The sequence below is a fragment of the Tripterygium wilfordii genome, chromosome 4, assembly GCF_013401445.1.
Source record: "Tripterygium wilfordii isolate XIE 37 chromosome 4, ASM1340144v1, whole genome shotgun sequence".
Classification (NCBI taxonomy): domain Eukaryota; kingdom Viridiplantae; phylum Streptophyta; class Magnoliopsida; order Celastrales; family Celastraceae; genus Tripterygium; species Tripterygium wilfordii.
In genome coordinates this window covers 14,250,960-14,273,620 of record NC_052235.1, presented here as the reverse complement: position 1 = coordinate 14,273,620, position 22,661 = coordinate 14,250,960, and the positions used below count along the sequence as shown (strand labels likewise).

At 37.5% G+C, this 22,661-nt stretch overlaps 1 protein-coding gene across 1 annotated transcript; it reads left to right on the top strand.

Annotated features, from left to right (window-relative positions):
- Window positions 1-10,864: 10,864 nt before the first annotated feature.
- On the top strand, window positions 10,865-15,537 carry LOC119996185 (probable LRR receptor-like serine/threonine-protein kinase At4g30520). The gene is made up of 11 exons (XM_038842730.1): window positions 10,865-11,368; window positions 11,464-11,596; window positions 11,706-11,777; window positions 12,102-12,245; window positions 12,588-12,659; window positions 12,828-12,887; window positions 12,998-13,098; window positions 13,181-13,312; window positions 13,400-13,744; window positions 14,348-14,727; window positions 14,827-15,537. The coding sequence occupies exons 1-11, from the start codon at window positions 11,287-11,289 to the stop codon at window positions 15,211-15,213; spliced, it is 1,908 nt and encodes a 635-aa protein (XP_038698658.1). The 5' UTR covers window positions 10,865-11,286; the 3' UTR covers window positions 15,214-15,537.
- Window positions 15,538-22,661: the final 7,124 nt, after the last annotated feature.

Below are 22,661 nucleotides of genomic sequence, written 5' to 3'. Positions count from 1 at the left end.
TTAAACCTTAATTAGTAGTAATTAGAAGTAATTGATAAAATATAACAAGCTCTATTTATAAAAAAAATAGTTAGAATTCTAATTAATGTAATTAAAATACAATTTTTAACACTCAAGAATATATAAACATTTTTTTTCCTTTTTTTTTGTTGTATTTTTTTTTCTCTTTAAAATAATTAAATATCATCCTCTAGCTAGTAGCCTAGTAAGAATAAAAAAAAACAAATGACAAGTTGATTCTAATTGTCTGGCACTATAATTAAGCCTAATCCATTAAGCAAAAAAAAAATTAGTTCTTTCCCTCATATCTCTAAGTATTATATTTTGATGATTAGTTGATATTAATATTTGTTAATTATTCTCTACAAATCTACATTTTGGAGAGAAAGCTTGGAGTGGTTCAATAATTCTTTTTTAAAAAGGGTTTATTTTGAATCATCTCCTGGTTTTGGATGTATAAACATTTAAAACCTTCATGCTATCCTCTTAAGCGCAGACTCAGCACCCACTACACAAAGATTTGTTTTTAACAAAAATGGAAGCTACAATACAAATAGCCAAATCATCTTGTCTAGTGCATTCACCATTACTTCATCACCAAATCATGGAGACACATCTAAGGGTGGCAAAAAAAAAAAGTTTTTGATCGGTTTTAGGTTGGAAAATATCACATGTTTACGAAATATTTACATGTTCGGAATCTAACTCGGATTGGATTTCAAACGTACATAATTGACCAAACCCAAATTGGCTTAAATCCGTCAAATAAATCGGACAGCAAACTAATTTAGGTTAGGGTCCGAACAAGTAAACTAGTGTGTCTGGACCCGGATCAGATTGTAAGCCAAACAAAATTTTTTGTTTAGACGCAGATTTCGAACGTATAACTTACTTCTAAACTTACTTTAATTCAGGTCGGAGAAACTCGAGTATCCGGATCGAACATAATTTTATCATCCCTATACACAGCCGAGCTTTGTGCGTCTTCTTTTGTTTTGTTTCTTTTTGTCCTTTTTCAAATTTTTTTTTAATTTTTTTTATAATTTGTCCTTTTTGTCAAAACTTAATGGTATGGCTGTGCAAATCAATATAAACTTAAGGGCAGGAAGAAAAAGTTAGAACATGCATTAAGACAAAATCTGGCGAGTCAATTCATTGATCCAAAAGAATATTTTATTGGGTGAAGATTGGGTGGGGTTAGGTTAGGCCAGCAAGAACATGTAGGTGTGGATCATGCATTGAACTGCTTAGTTTTATATTGGAGAAGACTCTGAATTATTGCCCCTACAACATATTTTACTACAAAAAAAAAAGTATATATTCTTGGGAGATTGCAAACGTGGGCATTTGATTCGGGATGGAATGATTATATGGAATACGAAACTGATAAAAGATGTCAGTTATTCCAACTGTTAAGTTGGATGCACAAGATTCATATGAATTCGTGGGCTTCACATGTCCCACATAAATACACATGAGAATCTTATGCGTACAACTCAATAGTTATGAAATACGAAAATGATAAACAAATCTCAAATGTTGGTATCCCAATTGTTGAGTTGGACGCACAAGATTCAAATGAATTCGTGAGCTCCACATGTCTCACATGATGCACATAAAAATCTTGTGCGTGCAACTCAATCGCTGAGAACCTGAGATATCAACTGTTGGTATCTCTATCATGAGTGGCTGAAATATGATAGCACATATGTCGGATAATATGGGGGGGTCCAGTAGGTGTGGGCCTGACATGTCCTTTCATCACAGCTGCAACCCATGAACAACCAGGCCATGCTACAAAGGCTGACCCCTCGCATTGTTGCACAAATTGGGAAGTGTTTCTAATCCACAAACAATCGTACCCGTACCTAATTCAGGTATTCCCTTCCTGGCGATATTCACATATTTTAGCCTTTTGGGAGTGAATTATTCATATATTTTAATGGGCTCGAGCCCAGATAAATTATCATAAGAGGATAATTTGTGGCAAGCAATTCATGGGCTATTGTATTATTGGGCCCATTAATGTCGCAAATCCTTGTTTCTAGCCCAAGATCTTAAAACCCACAAAGAAAGGAGATCATATCCCACAAGGCTCAGGCCACTGTGAACTGTATGTTTTTTTACTTCTTACCAAAGTGATTTTGCAATGGGACCATAAGAGCAACTTTGTGGCTTGTCACTTGATCGCCAGTAAATTAAAGAAAGAAAGATGAGGTTTACCAGAAACTCTTCTGTGTAAAAAGTTATATAGTCCTATGGCAGGGTTACAGCAACTCGGTTTAAATTTTATCATCTATTGTGTTTTTTTAATCAGAATACTGCTTTTAGCTCAGAGCAACACGACGATGGTTTTTTTGTTGGGGCATGGATAATATATGACGATTTGTGTTTTATTGATGTGATTGGATCAATAAAATATATTGATGCAATGATGTAAATTTGTTGGTTTTATTTTTTGTGTAATAGAAGTGGAATCTAATATTAATTTTGGTGTAAATGTGTTGGTGTAAAGTAAAGTGGGACCCAGACAAGCCAATATATAGGCATGACGACTCCAACGCCATATGAATTGGCCCAACAAAGATGGACCAACCAATTTGTTGTTGTAGGGCACTTGCAATGGTAGATAATTATTGGGCCAACAAAGATGTTGTCTTTTGCTGATGTGGTTGTATTGTAAAACGTGTTTTGCTTATATGGTTGTATTGAGAGAAGTGTTTTGCTGATGTGGATGTATTGGTATTTGATGTTTTGGTGTAGTTTTGTTGTGGATAATACGGAGGAACGGAATGTTGTTGGGTTGGGTGGAAAGAGAAAGTGTATAGAAATTTGTGTTTTTGCTGATGTGACTGTATTAGAATACGTGTTTGACTTGACTTTTTGTGTAATAGAGGTGAGACCCAAGATTAATTTTGTTGGGGAGATTTCCCCCTAAACCATTGCAAGTGCCCTTTAACATCATTTTTTTTATTGGCCCATGAAAACCCTTTTACACCATCCATGCCCTTGTTCTAAGAGAAACTGTAGTGGTTCAAAGGTCATTGGGGCCATTATAATTTTTGAAAAACGTGTTTAGGTGACATAGCAAGGAAGGGAAATACGTATTCACACAACGGTGAAAATATAAAGAATTGTCGTAAAGAAAGTCAACATGAGAGTCAACTAAATTACACACCCCAAGCCAATAAAATGATATTGTCATAGCACCCATTCCTCCATAACCCTACAAAATCACTTTAAACCCCCATACCTCCAACAAATGGGGAGTTTTAGTCACATCTCAGTTTTTACTAAGTGTACCTCAACTTTGTTGACTTTATCTTTTTTAATACATATGCTCTTTACACCCCACCCCCTCACCATCTCTTTCTTCTTCCTCACGAGCACCCACGACCAACCATGGTGTCGTGGCCGTCCGAGCACAAATCTGGTAACCACTATCACCAAATTGATGCCCAAGCCACCACGAACTAAACCCGACTAACCCCGATGAGTTTCGTCCACTGTAATCGCCGAAAATCACATTCGAAAGTGTATGACCACCACAAGAAAAGTCATCCGATCCATACAATCTGGCCACTGTTGGAGGAAACCGACACCACCTTTGGACTCCTCGTGGCAGGACGCTTCCATTCCACCCATTTTCAGATCAAGACGCTGTCGGAAATTGATGACCCGAGTTTGATCCCAAACAAGACATTTTTTGATGATTATGGTCTCGAATACCGACTATAGGATAATTACGAGCCAGAATTTCACCTTTTCGACAACCTTTAACTAGAGAATGACCCCAATAGACGACAATATAATCGACAATGACAGATCTGATTACGGCATGTATTTGTAAAATGCCTCAAATTTATATAGTTCGAGTGTATTTATAAAAGTTTAGAGTGTTCATGTGTTACTATTAGCAAGAGGTGTATTTAAGAAAACCTAGGGTATGACTAAGAGTGTGTTTGGATTGAGGGATTTGGAGGGAAGGGAAAGGAAGGGAAATAGAGTTTCCTTCCAATTCTCTTGTTTAGATAGTTTATTAAAAATTAAGGGGAGGGATTTGAGGAGATTTGGAAGGAAGATTTCATTAAATTTTTGTTAAAATTCTTTCTCTCCAAAATGGAGTCATTTGGAGGGAAGGGATTACTAATTAAGTCATTTGTAAGTTAAATATCTATTTTACCCTTGTACATAATATTTTAACATAAAAATAAGGATAAATTAGTAAATTAAACAAATTTTCCTTCCTTCTTTTTTTTATCTATCCAAACATGGGAGAGGGAAAAATAATCCTCCTTCCCCTCCCTTCCCTTCTCTCCCCCTCCCCTCCCTTCTCTTCCCTTCCCCCCAAATCCCTCAATCCAAACACACTCTAAAGCTCCTCCAACAAATATGTATCAGTTGCTCTAAGGACAAATTATTCTGTCTTACTCAAAATACTAGGCCCTGATATTACTGGGCCATATTGGACAACCCTCCACAGTACTAGGGCCCAGGCCTGGGACTTGATAATTCATACGGCCCATTTAAACTAATATTCGTGTGGTATTCCAAGTAATAAATAATAACTGCATCTAAAAGTGGGTCCCATCAAGTAAAGGTTAGGCACGGGCGTTACCTTTTTATTTTTGAAGTTTGTGTATTTTTCATGTTTTGAGTAACTTTATCCACTTTTGAGAAAAAAAAGGAAGAAGAGATTTGCATAAACAAAACCAAACCCACCATGGAAGAATCGATTCCACAAGCATGAAAGAATTGGAACAAACACACACACCCCCCAATGAAGATTTTGTTCTCATTTTCCCATACCACCACACATTCCTCCAATTGCAATTACCAACCACAAAAAAAATGTTCCAACCCAATTCTTAAAAACCAATCGATTCATGTATTTTTGTTCATGGTGCAAGGTTCGAACGAATCATATATGCAATATATTTGTGTATATTTGGGAACGTGTCGTTGTTACATGTGTGTGAGTGCACTTGTGTTGCATGGGTAAGTTCTATGTGCCATAAAAAAGACGAATCGATTATAAATCTTCAACAAATCAACTGTTTCTGTTTTACTGAAAGAATATCTCTTGGCTTTCAAAGAGATATATATATATATATATTCTCCAATTGACTGCAGGTACAAAACTTACATCATTTGATAGTAGACCAAAAAGAAAATCTTTTTGGCCATTGCCATATTGTAACAACACAAGTGCCATGGAGAATATTATCAAAGCTGACAAGAAGGGCAAAATAATGATCAATAAGAAACCAAAAGGAATATAACACCATGTGTACGTGCACATAATTTTGATACCAAGAACCAATAAAGCTAGCCATATACATACATACATATATATATATAGTACTATATTTATCTACTTCGAAAAGCAATGAAAAGCATAGAAGAGTATATAATAAAGTTGGAAGTTAGCCCAATTGAAGTAAGGAAATGAAATGGGTTGCATCACTTTGCTTCTTATGGAACTTGGAATAAGAAGGTGTATTACAAGGACATCATATATTGTTTTCAATTTGGGAAGAATTGGCTTATCATACAAAAAAAAATATATGTTTTCTATTAAAGATGTCCAAATGCTCTAACAAATAGGTGTCCGAAGACTTTTATTCCCGATTATTCCTTTGTGCAGATAGTGTATGAAAGACTTGTAATGGCCATAAATCGTCTGTCGTATTCCCGTGGGCCCACAACCTATCAACAGGTAAATTCTCGTAACTATAGCCTCGTTCCTCGAAGTGCAACTGTCCAATTTCGACACCTTCGTAACCCCAACATCCTTAAAATGTCTACGCCAAGCCTCGCTCCTTCACCCTTTCGGCCATGGATCGACTCTATCATCATATTTAACTGTGACAATCATATCACCTCGTATTATCTTGAAAACAACCTCGATATTAGAACTCATCCCACTTTAGACAATATAAATCTTTATCCCAAACATCTCTGATCAGTAAAATCCGATGCGTCAGACCTTACTTCTGACACATGAAACTTGCTCTCACCTTATTCCTATCATTCATACTAAGTTGTCAATCCCACGACTGAGACATGTTCCAGGATTGAGACATGCTGGACATAAATTACATTCTCTCTATTACGGTAATCTAGACCAAAACCTCCTATAACCAAGAGACACGAGCCCCTCAAAGGAGACTATTTAAGCTAAAACCCTCCACGGTCAAAGGTTCATATTCTTCTCTATCTTTTTCTCAAGATTATCTTGTAAACTCAAACTTTTGTAAAAAAACTAGTCCCAAGAAACCAACCATGAACTCAGACGATGATATTTTTCGCGTAAATTCTTTATTCACATATCAATTTTACTATATTTTTTTTGTCATTACGATCATCGTTGAATTGATCGTCAGAAGATCTTTGGCTGACACCCCACCTATCTCATAGTCCTCTGATTATCACCCATTGCTTATTTTGCATATGCCCCTTTGAATATTCTTTAATTTATTATAGATTAGAGCACCTACATGACTCTATTCTAAATGTATGGTGCTCGAGAGTTTTTCCCGGATTATCTCTATAGGCACATACGTGGGTGGACGCAGGATTTTTTGTTGGGGGTAGATGATAACTAATACTCCAAATTTAACTTACAAATATACTCAAACAATTTTTCATAGTTTGTTGTTTGATGATAATCTCATTTGTAATTGTTTCTACTTTCTAAAGCTTACCATGGCGAACTTAATTAATTGCTACCAGCCTTGTTTGTACTAATCTAATGATTTCTGGCAAGTTTTAAAATGTTTTTTTGAAGTATCATGAAGAGTGGGAGCATAAGTTAATGACAAAAGCATGCACATGTAATAGAGGAAAGGCACTACAAACATGTGAATGACCCACGATTTAACTTGGTGGATAGAGGAGTTGGCCATGGATAGTTCATGATTGATTTTTATATACATAAAAGTTATTAATGGAATCGCAACTTTAAGAAATTCAGTGTTCTTGGATGTTCTTATATTACTAGTTTATTAATGTTTGTAGATGCTTCTTTAATCATTACTTTTTATGACCTTGATCTATGACAGTTTGTTTATAATTAACAATTAATCATGCTTTACTAGAATACGTTTCTAGTACAACTCGAAAGTAATGAATATAATCGATAGGCCTAGTCCTAGAGAGAGATATCATAAGATGGTGTTGTAGTTTCCACAACTCGTTTAAAATTATAGAGTTTATAATTTGAATACGATGATTTGAGAGGTATGTCATATCACATTACATATATATATATATATATATATATATTTTTTTTTAAAATTTGTGTGACTTTTTTTTCTACCATTAAATGTGAATTACTCCAATGAATTGCAAAATACTCAAATCCGTTGTGTAGCTCCCTCATTATATAGAGAGTGAGCTTTCAAATTAATATTGGTATTTTTCCTAAATTATGGAAGGAATTTAACCCATAATCAATAATATTGAAATGGGTCTCATGAGCTTTGATTATTGGATGGTATGTAATGTGTCTTAGAATATGATATAAATAATGTGAGATGCCTCAACCCAACAAATTAAGTTATTGGGTTAAATGATAAAATAACAAATTATAAATATGGTATTAAAGCCTTAGAGGAGTAGCTCTCTAGTTTAAATCTAAGCTTCCACAATTTATGAACTTACATTTTTTTTGAATTTCCCACATATTGGGTACTCATTGAAAAGTTGGGTCATATGTTTGGGTGTTTACCTCTTAACGAGCTTTGATTTTTTTTTTGAATTTCTCACATGTTGGGTATCCATTGAGAAGTTGGGTCATATGTTTGGGCATTTACCCCTTAATGAGAGCTTTGAATTTTCACATGTTGAGCTGTCCGAATGTCGAAATCATACGTTAACCTGGTTGAAGGACAAAATGACAAATTATAACAAACAAGGAATTATGGACATAGTTAGAGTCACTATTAGGATTGCGAGTAAGTAGAAAGTTATAGGATAGGAGGGTCAGTCTACTCATGCAAAGTGGAGTTTTTTACGAAAATAACAATTTGAGTATAAATAATTACGTATATGACTTTCGGGGGAAAATATTTACCAAAATAACAATCCACGCCATCGAAGATGGCGTGATTAGCCTTACGTTTTTACAATCACGCCATCGGAGATGGCGTGATTGTATTTAGGAGAATCACGCTATCATTGGTGGCGTGACTCTCATATAAAATAGAGTCACGCCACCATTGGTGGCGTGACTCTCATATTTAGGAGAATCACGCCACCATTGGTGGCGTGACTCTATTATATAATAGAGTCACGCCACCATCGATAGAAGGCCTAAATGCCCAAAAGACACGACCGAAAGTTGCCACTCCATTCACACATTCCTTATAGTTTAAATTCACTATTGACCCTGGATTAGAAATCTGCAACGCCTGTAAAAATCGAGGGAGCATGTTGTATGAATCTTCAAATGTGCCAAATAATTTCTCCATCACTTTTTGTTTTGCAACCCAAGCCTTCCTGTACGACACCGGGTACTTCAAATGTGAGCTTGCATATGCTTGAATAGCTGCTATGTTAATCTTCAAATCAGCTTTAACAATATGAATAACTTCATCTGCAATATACTCTGCATCCAACTGTCGATGTCCATGATGTAGTGAGGCATTTGTGCATGTATGACGACCTTTAATAACTGTTATCATCCACAGGTTAAATTTTTCTTTTTTCATTGCTCGAAGATACCAATTGCAAATTGGCTCTTTCATGCATATCAATTGCAATTCTGATTTACTTGAGCGTTGAGTCTTGTACTGGGAGTTATTCTGAATATGCCACATCTTCACTGCGCGAATTAATTCTTTCTTGTTTTCAAAAACTTCCTTCTCTGCCAACGTATCATATGGACCTTGATTTTGCTTATCCCAATCTCGGCACACTGCATACTCCGCTTGACTAACATCGCCAAATTCAGGTACCATCTCCTCCAAATTTATGTGCCCATTTTCATTGTCGATTCCAGAATCAATATTCAACCCTACATTACCACCATCCTCCTCGTCATCGTCACTATCATCAGTATGAATGCCAGGCTCATCCTCTACCAAGTCAAACTCATTGTTAGCAATTGCTTGCTCAAAATGATTGTCGTCTTCATCCATACACATTTCTGGGATTAGATTTAGGTTAACATATGATGATGCTTGCTTATATGAACTACCAATGTCTGTTTGAGTATAACGAACCCATGCTGATGATTGTTCTTGATTTTGTTCATACTCATCAGCAATTGGAAATCCACTAGTTACATTTCGATTCCAAGGTGATGTCATTATCACCTCCAATCTACATCACATATAAATTATACTGTTAATGCACAAAAATAATATTTTTACCTAACATCATGATGTTTTCTTCAACTAAATAAATGCTTAATTACTTTTCTTAATTAAATAATCATAATATCCTAAACACTAATTCTACTTCAACAACACAAACTACCTACACAACTACAATCAACCATACACAAAAACAAAAATTATAAAAAAATAAAAATTAACCTAAACACATAAACAGATTTTCATATATACAATGTAACAATTAAATAAATAAAAAAAAAATCTCACCTATGTATCGGGTGAGACTTCAACCCGGAGCTGGCACCTTGGATGGGGGCTGATGCGGCTGGGGAAGGCGGCGGTGGGAGGGCTGTGGAGGTCTGAGGCTGCGGTGGTGTGAGACTGTTGTGGTGTGAGGCTGCGGTGGTGCGTGAGGCTGCTGTGGGACTGCTATGGGAGTGAGGCTGCGGTGGGAGTGCTGCGGTGCAGATCTGCGGCGGATATCTGCGGCGGAGATCTGCGGTGGGAGGGCTGCAGTGGGTGTCGGTGGTGGTGGTGGGTGTCGGGCTGCAGCAAATGGGTGTGGTCCGTGCAATGTGGAAGATGGTTATGTGAGAGAGAGGTCGGTGTAAGGAGAGAGATTTTTAACAAGTCACGCCGTTCGGTACGGCGTGACTGTATAGTCTAGGATATACTAGAGTCACGCCACCATATTATATATGAGAGTCACGCCACCAATGATAGCGTGATTCTCCTAAATACAATCACGCCATCTCAGATGGCGTGATTGTAAAAACGTAAGGCTAATCACGCCATCTTCGATGGCGTGGATTGTTATTTTGGTAAATATTTTCCCCCGAAAATCATATACGTAATTATTTATACTCAAATTGTTATTTTCGTAAAAAACTCATGCAAAGTGCGTTTGTGCTCTTCTACCAACAACAACTATAGCATCTTCAATGTCCAATGCCCAAAGTACAGTCCTCTAGGGGGTTTATAGGATAGGAGGGTCAGTCTTGTTCCAATCAATCATCCATTAAATGCCTATCCTATTATACATGGATTCAATACATGACAGCCTAAAATGCTTCATTACTTGATCTTCAAGACAACTAAATACTAATCGAAGGATGACTTAATTGTCGGGGTGTAAATGGTCGATCATTTCTAAAGATCGATTAGTTTGATAGTCGACTCGGTTTCTACAAATTTTTTAACACTCCTCTAATTAATTGGAAGAGAATGAAGAGACTCAAACTCGAGATCACTATGAAATACGATACATAAGATGTCATTTAAACCATATGTGGTTCTCATTTTCTATTTTCAAACTGCAAAACCCAACTAAATTTCTTACACATTTGTAGACTGGCAAGAGGAACAAAATAGGGCATCATCACAATTGTATAGAGGAGTAAGTGATCTCTCAAATCAAACAATTTTGTTTTAAACAACAAAAAGAAGAAAATCCATAATTGGGTCTTTGAATCTTGTGATTCTTTTTGGGTTTAACCATCTCCATGCTTTAGCTAGAAGAAGCAAAAGCAATACAATACAGACTACAGAGTTCCCTGGTCCAGTACAGTCTCCACTAACGTCTCTCTCAATTTCTGCACAAATCGCACATACACTCTACGCTCTCTCCATCCACATCTCCTCCTGACACTCCGTATCATCTGCACCTGATTCTTTTAACTTGCTCTCTCTCTCTCTCTCTCCTCTCTCTGTGAAGATCAAACACGCATTCGGTCTTTGATAAAAAGATAAAGACAGAGAGAGACTCTGTGTTTGTGTTTCTATGAAACAGGTTTTGGTGTAGCAAAAGTTGGTGAGTGAAAAAGAGAGACTGCGATAAACCCAAGAAAGGGTGGAGAGAAAAAGAAAGAGAAAACATAAAAGCATAAAAACCCAAGTGTTATAATCCTCTCTGAAGCATAAAACCCATCACTAGTATTCTATAGCCATGGCTATCTGTCTTTTTGTTCTCTCCATCTTTTTCTCTTTAGCTGCACAATCTCTCTCGTACGAGCCTCGCAACCATGAAGGTTGCATCTCTCTCGGTCTCTGTTTATGAACTGAAAATACTAGTATTCGCATGTCTGATTTTGAAAGATAATTGGGTTTTTGTTTTTTTTTTCAGTGGATGCTTTGATAGGGATAAGGAGAGCCTTAAATGATCCACACGGAGTTCTAAACAACTGGGATGAAGACTCTGTGGACCCTTGTAGCTGGGCTATGATCACTTGTTCCCCTGATAATCTTGTTATAGGCCTGTGAGTTTACTCTTCTTTTGACTGTTTGAACTTCTGGGTGTTTTTTCATTGGTAGAAATTTTGCTGTCCAGAGACTGAAAAAGTGAGTTTCTTTGTTTGCACTTTGCAGGGGAGCTCCAAGCCAATATCTTTCTGGAACTTTGTCGGGAGCAATTGGGAATCTCACAAATCTTCGTCAAGTGTAAGAACAACAAACCAGATGGGTCTTTGGTGCTCAACTATTGAAAATCGTGTTTGAAATTTCTATTTATAAGTTGTGATCCTAAAGTTTTGTTTGGTTGCCGAGAAAAGAAATGTGAAGGAAAGACAATTAGAATCTGGGTCTCAACCTTTACTTGTTTATGGTTTTGTTTTTATCAAATCAAACACATTAAGTTAATCCAATTCCTCGCTGTTGGTCTGAATGTGTATACGTGAATTTTACTGAAGTTATTAAATCCTAGCATCATTTTGAAGACTACCCTTCGATTCTGTCATTTTATCATCGGGTTTTGTGATTTTGAAGGTTATTGCAGAACAATAACCTGTCAGGCCCAATCCCGCGAGAGCTGGGTACTCTCCACAAACTTCAGACGTTGGATCTCTCTAACAACAGGTTCTCTGGAGTGGTTCCTGTGTTGTTTAGTCAGCTGAACAGTCTTCAATACCTGTAAGTATTTGCTATACTTTGTGCTTTATCTCTGTTTGTTTGCCAAGAAAATAAAGGAAAAGAAAACAAGACCATAATTTTTAGATTATTGTGTCCTTTTCACAAACTAGCAATAATAGTTGTAGCAGGTTTTCTTAGTGGGATGACTAGATATCGGTTCCCTTTAGTTGAAGGATTTAGAAAGAAAGTTGATGATTTGGACTTTCTTTTTCTACATTTTCTTGGCAGCCAAGTGGTTTTTCATGTTCTTTTATTTTATTTATTCATGACATTGTCCTATGTTTATTTTGTTTATGTTGATCCTTACATACTGTGCTGTGGTCTGTCCTGTAATGAGACTAGGAGGCTGAACAATAATAGCTTGACTGGACCATTTCCTGGGTCCCTAGCCAATATCTCTCAGCTTGCTTTCCTGTGAGTATGGGTTTGTTTTCTCTTTTCTTGTTTTGTCTCTATTTCATGTTCCAGAGCCCTGAAATCCAAAAAACAAGCCCGTGATGGATGAAATCTGTTTGACTTAGCTCTTTAATTTCTTACTTCTGTGGTTAATGACTTCTGCTTATGACTACTGTGTTGATTCAGAGATTTGTCTTATAACAATCTCAGTGGACCAGTCCCCAAGTTTCCAGCCAGAACATTCAAGTATAATTTCTCTGCACCCTCTCTCATGTGTTTGTTTGTGTCTGTGTATAGTGCATCTATATGGTATTGTTTTATTGGTACAAGTTTGATCATACTTCTCTTGAATGCAGTGTCTTGGGGAACCCACAAATTTGTGGGACTAGTTACAGTGAAGGTTGCTCGGGATCACCCAATGCTGTTCCTGATCCCTTTTCTCTCGACTCTGCAACCGGTAACTATTGGTGTTTGACTGTCATTATCTATGTAGTTAGACGCATCTGCTTTCTTATCCATTACCATTAATCCTATTACAGGAAAACATAATTCCAAGAAATTAGCAGTTGCACTTGGGGTCAGCCTCAGTATTGTCTTTCTTGTACTCCTCATCCTTGGACTTGTTTGGCACAGAAATAGTCCGAAGAGCCAAACCATTTTAAACATTACTGGTCAGTATTCACAATTATGCTAATTTTGTTTTAATCGAGAAAAAAAGCTATTTCAAAGACTGAATAAATATTTGAATTTTATTGCAGACAAACAAGAAAGGGGGCTAATAAGCCTTGGCAACCTTAGGAGCTTCACTTTCAGAGAGCTACAACTTGCCACAGACAACTTCAGCTCCAAGAAATTACTCGGTGCTGGAGGTTTTGGCAATGTATACAAGGGAAAGGTCGGAGATGGAACCATGGTGGCAGTGAAACGGCTGAAGGATTTGACTGGAACTGCTGGGGATTCTCAGTTCCGCACAGAACTGGAGATGATCAGTCTAGCTGTTCACAGAAATTTGCTCAGGTTAATTGGCTATTGTGCCACTACTAATGAGAGGCTTCTGGTTTACCCTTACATGTCTAATGGCAGTGTGGCATCAAGGCTTAGAGGTTGGTACATGCTTCTTTTTGATAAGTTGGTTAGTACTAGCTTGTTGGAACTTCCAACTATTTTGCATATTGAGTATCACCATTCCCATTTTTTTATTCTGAAAGTACTATGCCATTGCCATCAACCACATCTTGGCACTTAACTTTGTTGAACCCCTTTACGGATCAGAATTGGTTGTCGGCCAAGAAATATTTGAGTTCTAAGTTCCAACCACTAAATGTCCCGACTCAGGACCATGCTTGTTGCTAGGAATGGATATTATTTTGTTGATAATTAAAGTTCAAGATATCATACTAGCAGACACCAAAACTAGTAAACCATCATATTCAATGGCCATGTCGTCTAGTGAATGAAAATGTTCCTTTGCTTGACAGTCTATGAAAGCTTAATGTCCAGACTTTAGCATGAGTTACGTTAGGATGGTTATCAAAAGAAAAAACTTCACAAACCTTCCTTTTCTCTGTTTTTTGGATTATTCATCTCTCCCATCTACATTTGGGATTATTCATAATGTTTTGTTTCAGTATCTGTTGTAAAATGAGAATGCGCATGCAACAATCTCACTAAAAAAATGCACTCCAAATTTTCTTTGATAATGATAGGAAAACCGGCATTAGACTGGAACACTAGGAAGAGGATAGCAATTGGAGCTGCAAGAGGTCTTCAGTATCTACATGAGCAGTGTGATCCAAAGATCATCCACCGGGATGTGAAGGCCGCTAATGTGCTCTTGGATGATTACTGTGAGGCTGTTGTCGGTGATTTTGGGCTTGCGAAGCTTCTTGACCATGCTGACTCACATGTCACCACTGCTGTTCGTGGTACTGTTGGGCATATTGCACCAGAATACCTTTCCACCGGACAGTCATCCGAAAAGACTGATGTCTTTGGATTCGGCATTCTCTTGTTAGAGCTCATAACTGGAATGAGAGCCCTTGAATTTGGCAAAACAAATAGCCAGAAAGGTGCCATGCTTGAGTGGGTAAGTCTGAAAGTGTAATATCATGTGTTATTACATAGGCATTTAATACATTGTCCTGCCCTTGTTCTCTCTTTTATTTATAGTGTATCCTTGTGACAGGTGAAGAAAATACAGCAGGAAAAGAAAGTCGAGGAGTTGGTGGACAGGGAGCTTGATACCAACTATGACCGAATCGAGGCGGGGGAGATGTTACAAGTGGCTCTGCTATGCACCCAATACCTTCCTGCTCATCGTCCCAAGATGTCCGATGTAGTCCGAATGCTGGAAGGTGATGGCCTTGCCGAGAAATGGGCTGCATCACATAATCACAGCAATCCCACCACCAACTCTTTTCAGACACCAATTCCCAAAAAGATTGCCTCTCACACTTCCTCAGTATCCAAACATGGTGAGAATGGTAATCACCCTACGAGCAGCATGTTAGATGACGATGAAGATGAACATTCTTTGGATTTCTATGCAATGGAACTTTCTGGTCCGCGATAGAAGAAAACACAGAAAATGTCAAGCAACCCCAGAAGAAAACAGTTCATTTTTTCCCCTCGATATTCTTTACAAGCTTTTAAGTCAAGTTCTTGTCTAGATATTTAAGTATGTGTTTAGTTTTAAGTATGTGATTGTCGTATTTGTTCATGTAAATACTAAATTTTCCTTGTCTTTTTGGTACACAAGTCACAAGTTGAGAAAATGTACAGAGAGAGTGCTGAACTGGTAAGAGAGAACATCATCAGATCCTCTGCTCCCAAGTGAGGGACATGATGATTTTGACTACAGAGTTTTATACTTTTATTTGTGTTGGGATATTTGCCTTGTCTTTCAGCTGTGAAAACTGTGATGTGAGGTCCCATCTGCCTGCCATAGCGTGAGCTGTTTTCCTTGGATGCTGTTGCTTTTGCTTTTGCAGAGTCACACATCTTTCAGTTCTTTTGTCTTCGCAATCCACACTCCAAACCCTTCATATCTCTCTACAGCACTTTTGTTTCCAACAAAAATGGACAATTCCTTTAGGTTATGCCGTATGGTTTAAGGTCCAACAACATTCATGCTTTCCTTAATTCAATGAGCACACAGCCCCAGAAGTCACTCCCACCTCTTTCAGTTCTGTATATAAATGAAAAGCCAAGATTTACAAATTACTATAATTTATGAGCATAAAGAAATAAAATTGAAAGATGGGTTCAAGGGACAACACCTATTGGGTTCAGGTTACAGCATTGGTGGTGGTGATGATATGCATGGGAGCAGCACAAGGCAGGGTCCGGTTGGAACAATGCCTTGCAGGGTGCGAGCAAGGCATACTCAGATGCTCTTCTAAGTGTACAGCAAGGGCATACTCATCACTAACTCTGCAGGAGGTGGCTTCATGTCTGGGAGATTGTGGTGCTCAAAATGTAGGATGCTTGGGCGAATGCTTTGCGACCAGTATCCCACCATCGCTAGCAACAACACTACCAGCATCACGTACCTCTTTTGCCATGCCATCACCACCATCTGATCCACCAACACCGCCACAGCCACCGTCGCCAAAAGAATCCCACCATTTCAAAGGGCTATCTCCATAACTGGGTAGAACCGCATTGGATTATAGATTCAATTACTAAATGTATTGGGCGATGCTCTCCTATTTTAAAACAAATAAAACTATAAAGAATCCTAATTAACAGACTGTAACCAATTGAGTAACAGTATACTCTCCAAATTAATAGTATTTTTCATTCATGTTCTCCTAGCTAAAAAAAAAACTACATCTTGGCCAGTTTCTGTTTAGTGTCTTAATTAAACAAATTCTTCAAGTGATCCGAAAGAGCATGATGAGAAAGTTTATGAACTTCTGTACTTAAGCCATGTCTGCAATATTTACTGCATAGGAAATCTAACCTTAGGATGTATGTAGCGACCAGGGATCATGGCTATGCAGTTCATTGAGGCATTTAATCAAACACATAATGAGCAATGAACGCCCGCAGCCAAACTTGACCCCAAAGAACTCTACTTGGCCACAACAAGAAGTCCAATTTAAGAACTGATGTAAACAATATTGTATTTATCTAACAAAAATAAACATACATACAACACAGAAGCGGTATCAACAAAGTCTATAACTTCGATCAAGCCATAACTCCTTTATGTGCAAGTGCACTCTGGAGCCTATAGGGGCTTTGGTTACGGTTGATTGGGCTCGGCCACTTGGCATTTGCTTATCTGGGTTCGAAGCAGAGTTGAGAGTTTGCTTACTCTGATGGGTTACTCTGTAAAATTTATATTACTGTTGTTACTTGCCTACTCTGCCCTCTGCAATGTTAATATGTGATCGTAAACCAACTTAGATTAGCTGATTAGATTACTTAATGTGTTTCATTGGTCATCGAAATTCATAAACCAATTAGGATTTTGACCACCCACTACAACTGCGATTATAAATACCAATCACACAGATGCTTAATTCTCACTCTTATACAATCCTCTTCAATTGCTTCCTCATCATCAAATCCTTACATACACACACGATTTTCTTATTTCATGGCTGCTAACAAGACCAAATCTCTTCTCCTTGTCTTCTTCTTGCTTTCAACACTAGTATTCACTACGAAAGCAAGCCAAGAAGACTCCAATGATTCCACACATGAAGGCAGTAATGAAGTGGATGTCGCCGGAATCGTGAGTGCGCTTGCAGACAATGGTTACAAGGCCATGTCATCTACTCTAAACATCTCTCTAACTAGTCTCATATCCAACCATAACTCCACTAGCTTTACCATATTTTGCCCAACCGACACTGCCTTCGCTAAGTTGAGGAATCTTCTGCCTTTGCCGACATTACTTGCATACCACGTTACACCCTATTATCTTCCAAGGGATGATCTAGAGTTAAGAACGAACACTCTTCGTATGTATTCGGGGATCGATACACTCCTTCGCGGAAATTCTCTTGTGGTGACTTCTAAAGCACCTCATCTTAATTCGGATGCCGACTTCGAGGCTGAACTCAACCTTGTCAAGATAACTGATTGGAGCATCTACAACGATGGAAACATTGTTGTTCATGGAATACAAGATTTTTTCGATCCAGCCGTTCAAGCAATTCTAAATCCATGGCTTGAACATCACGAGATCACCAAAACCACCATTGAATCTCAAGAAGAGGGTAATTTTAGTATTGAAGGGGATCCGTTAAGTTTTCTAGCCTTATTTGTGCTTTGTGTTTTGGCTGTCTCTCTACTTATTTTCTGGGCATATCTCTGTATAATCAGCACAAAAGCAGGTACAATAGATATGTAGACTTAAACCCCTCTAGGGTTGAAGCAAATGTTATTGATCAGATTATCATGATGTAGATTTTAGTTTTGATTGATATATGTAAGTTCCTCCTTTTTGATGTGAAATACTATTATGGAATCCTTATCTTTACACTATATATATATATATATATATGTTTTGTTGTTGTTTTGGTTCAGTAATTAATCTGATATGTATATATGTCTGATCATGGAGTTTTTATTTGGGTTCATGATTGATTCAATAAAATCCTGACTTGAGTCTCCTTGTTCACTTTAAATTTCAAATGATAACCAATGACTGCTATATATATAATCATAAATTGTCCCCAATGAATAATACCATATAATCCCGATGATTATCAAGGAGGGACCAATTCTGATGTCCTTGTGAGGCATAACAAAGAGGGATGACAAAAAAAAAAAACCGATTCAAGCACTGCTCGCAGGATACCCGATCCGTTTAAAACCCTAAAATCGATTCTATAGGATTTGGAAATGATTTTTAAATCAGTCACGGTTTAGGGTTGAGTTTGGTTTTTGATGCCTGGTTTAGGGTACCCGAACCGTTTAATAAAAAAGTCAATTATAGTCATAATATTATATCATCTATGTAAAGGTAGAGTTAGCTAGGATACTAAATTATAACATGATAAAACATATTAATAAAATCATACTAATAAAACGATAATTCCAGTAGTTTGAATTGTCCAAATGATAGAACATTACAAAATAAATCATACTTAGTATTAATATCATCATAATTAATTATTGATTTTGTTATTTTATTTTATTTTTTTGGGTTTTGCATTTGAGTTTGAGGCGGGTTAGGGTTTGGGTTTGGATTTCCGGGTTTAGAAATGGTTATCCAACCATTAATGAAAAAATAAAAATATTAAAAATTAAAAATTAAATGGTAAAATGATACCCAGTGGTAAATGGTTATGGAACAGTTCCGATTTTGAAAATTTAAATGGTTTTGATATAGAGTACCTTAAGGAAACGGTTTTCGTATTCCCTAATTGGAAAGGTACCCGACCTGTTACCATCCCTAATAACAAATATAGTTTAGGAGTTTAAGGTTTTGTTTTGGGTCCTTTTAGTTGAATAATAATGTAATTGTTTATAAAAAAAAATACTGGCGATTGTTAATTAACAAATAATAACAGTTTGTATATATATATATATATATATATATATATGCATGTTTCCAAGTTTATATGCATGTTTTAAGGGGATAGGGGGGCTGGAATATTTTTGGTGAAATTGTGTGAAATTAAGTAAATCTCAGCCATCCATTCCATTTAATGGCTGAGATTTAATATCTTTAAATCAAACTCTTAAGAGAACACTCTCTCCCATCAATCTCTTAAATCGAAACCTCACTAAGGGAGTAAGGGGCACAGCAGGCGACGACGACGGCGATCACTCTCACTAGAGAAGACGACAATGACGACTACTCTCACCAACGGCAGCAACGACGACTACTCTCACCAGCGGCAGCAACGACGAGGACATTAAGGGAACATATTCTTGTGTTTGGATTATTCTGTACTCTCGTTTTGGAGCAAATTCCAGTATTATACTTCCTCAAATAGCATATCCAGTTATCTGTTGACGTTTGGTGGAAAACCAATTTTGGGAGATTAGAGGGAAGAGAGAACCCTGGTCTGGAGAGAGAAAATATGAGAGTATCTTTTAATCTTAGCCACAAGATTGAACCAATGGTTCAGATTTTAAAAAGTTTAAGAATTTCTCCTATGGGCAATTCCAGCCCCCCCTATCCCTGTTTTAAGCAAGCAAATCCGTGCGGTTTAAGTTCCAACAACATTCATGCTTAATTCGTTGAACACATCCCCATAAGTCACTCACACACCCCCTTCCTTCCTCTATACAAATAATGCCCCTAGACTTGACAAATTTGATATACATACAGTCAAATTTGAAAAAATGGGTTTAAGAGACAATTACAAATACTCTAGTGTTCAAGTTACTGCTGCATTATTGCTGGTTCTGGTCATATGTATTGGAGCAGAAGCACAAGGTCAGATGATCCAGTTGAATCAATGCCTTGGTGGGTGTGGGCGAGGCATACTCACATGCTCAATAAACTGTGCATCAAAGGCATACACAAGAACTATGCAGGAGTTGGCTACATGTCTTGCAGCATGTGGTTCACAAAGTGTAGGATGCTTGGGTGAATGCTTTGCACTGCCACCACATCCACCGTCACAATTGCAGCCTTCTTTTGAGATGTCGCAAATGGTGCCACCACCTTCAGATTCACCAATGCCGCCACCGTCGCCTGAAGATTTGTACCATATAGAAGGCTAACCTGCATAATTATCATGCTGGGTAGAACTGCATTGGGTTATAGGTAGATTCAATTATTAAGTGTATTGGGTTATGGTCGACCCATCTAAGATAAATAAAGCTGGATAATTAAGAATCTCAATCAAAATAGGATATCTATTTTGGTGTCGAATTTGAACAAAATTTTCAATGAGGCAATTCAGTAAGGAAATAAGAACTCACAAAACTAATGCCTTATATTGCAGGTCTTTGAGACATTTCGTCGAGCACTTGAACAGCTAACAAGGAAGCTGCAGTTATGTCTCACAGCTAAATACACTTCAACCGCTCTAGTTGGTTGCTTCTTCAATGAATATGTTCCTTACCCACCGTGCCCTGTAACTCTAAAACATTTACTTGCCCTAACCCAACTAGGATTATTCGTTAACGTGCTTCATTAGTCACGGAGATACCTAAACCAATTATAATTTGGAAAACCGACTATTACCAGGATTATAAGAAGTCCAACAAAGTTCTTCCTATAAATACCAGTCGCAGAGGCTCAATTCTTACTATCATACAATCTTCTTCAATTGTTTCATCATCAGCAGATTACTGCATACACACACGATTCTCTTATTTCATGGCTAGCAAGACGAAGTTTCTTCTCCTCGCCTTCTTCTTGCTTTCAACCATATTATTCATTGGGAAAGCAAGCCAAGAAGACTCCCACAATAGCACACAACATGATGGCAGAGAAGTTAATGTATCCGGCATCGCTAGTGCCCTTAAAGAGAAGGATTACAACGCCGCGGCATGGACTCTAGAGACCACTCTAAGTAGTCTAATAGGAAACCAAAACTCCACTGGTTTTACCATATTTTGCCCAACTAATGTTGCCTACGCACTTTCGAGGTACGTGCAGCCGCCGCCGACGCTTGTCGCATACCACGTAACCCCGTTTTATCTTCAAAGGGAGGATCTCGAGTTACGAAGAGGTGCTCTTCGAATGCATTCGGGAATCAATACACTCCTTCCAGGCCATCCTCTTGTGGTGACTACTCAACTACCCAGTACTAATTTGAACTCCGACATCCAAGCTGAACTCAACCTTGTCAACGTCATTGATTGGAACATCTACGACGATGGTAACGTCATTGTTCACGGAATAAAGGACTTTTTTGATCCTGCAATTCAAACAATTCTGTTTCCATCGCTTGAACACCATGAAATCGTCAAAACCACCATGTCTGAAGAGAAGGAACAGATTCTGGATTTTCTTGTCTTATTTGGTCTCTTCACCTTGCTTGTATCTGGACTTGCTTTCTTGGCATATCTCTGCTTACGGTCGTCCTCCGAGGGATATGTAGTCCTAGAGCCCAAGGATTGAAGCAATATCTTTGGTTTTGTATCCAAGATTTTAGTTTTAGTTGTGAAATTAAGTTGTAATATCTCTTGATATTAAGATTTCTTTCTATGTGAAATATTATTATGGAAACAATTCATGCTTATTCGAATTTCAATTTTGATCCGGTGACCAGAATAAGGAATCCTAATTCTTGTGAACAAACACCAAAAACACAATTTTCAAATAATAAAACACCAAATATTCCTTTATTCCTTTTTTTTTTTTATCCTTCTTCGTAGTGGATTCCATCGAGCATGACGATGAGAAATTTCAGACACATCACATCTACACGAACTTTACCAAGGAGTTCAATCCCTCAAAAAACCTAAGGAAAATATGATACACCCACTTTAGCAACACTAGGGTTCAAGGAATCAATGGTTTGGACGAATCAATTAAAATTGGAAGAAGGATTAAGAAATAATTATAACAGGCACAACTCTGCAAGCAAATGATTCCACTGCTGATGCTTCTAGGGCCAACCTTAGTAATTTTGGTGTCGAAAGCGGTATGATATAATAGTGCCCTATTACAAAAAAATATTCATTAAGTGAAACGGTATTCACACAAATTTTATATCAAAAGTGATCAATACACCCATAATACAAATCAACAGGCTTCGACGTTGTCTTCCATCTTCAGCTCTTCACTGTGTGCTAGTCAATCAGTGATTCATGGCTTGTTGTTAGGGTTTTTGGGGTATTTTCGGGTTGAGGAGTCAACCCTGAGGGCCGGCCCTGGATCGATCCTTCCCATTAATGAAAAACAACTAACTAAAAAAAGTTATGTTTCCTTAAGCATTCATGCATCATGCATGTTTTAAGCTACATAAGCCGTGTAATCATTAGTCAAGTCCCAGCAACATTCATGCTTCCTTCACTATCACATCCCCAGAAGTCTCTTACACTTACACTTACACTTACACACCCTCTTCAGTATTCGTATACATATATATATAC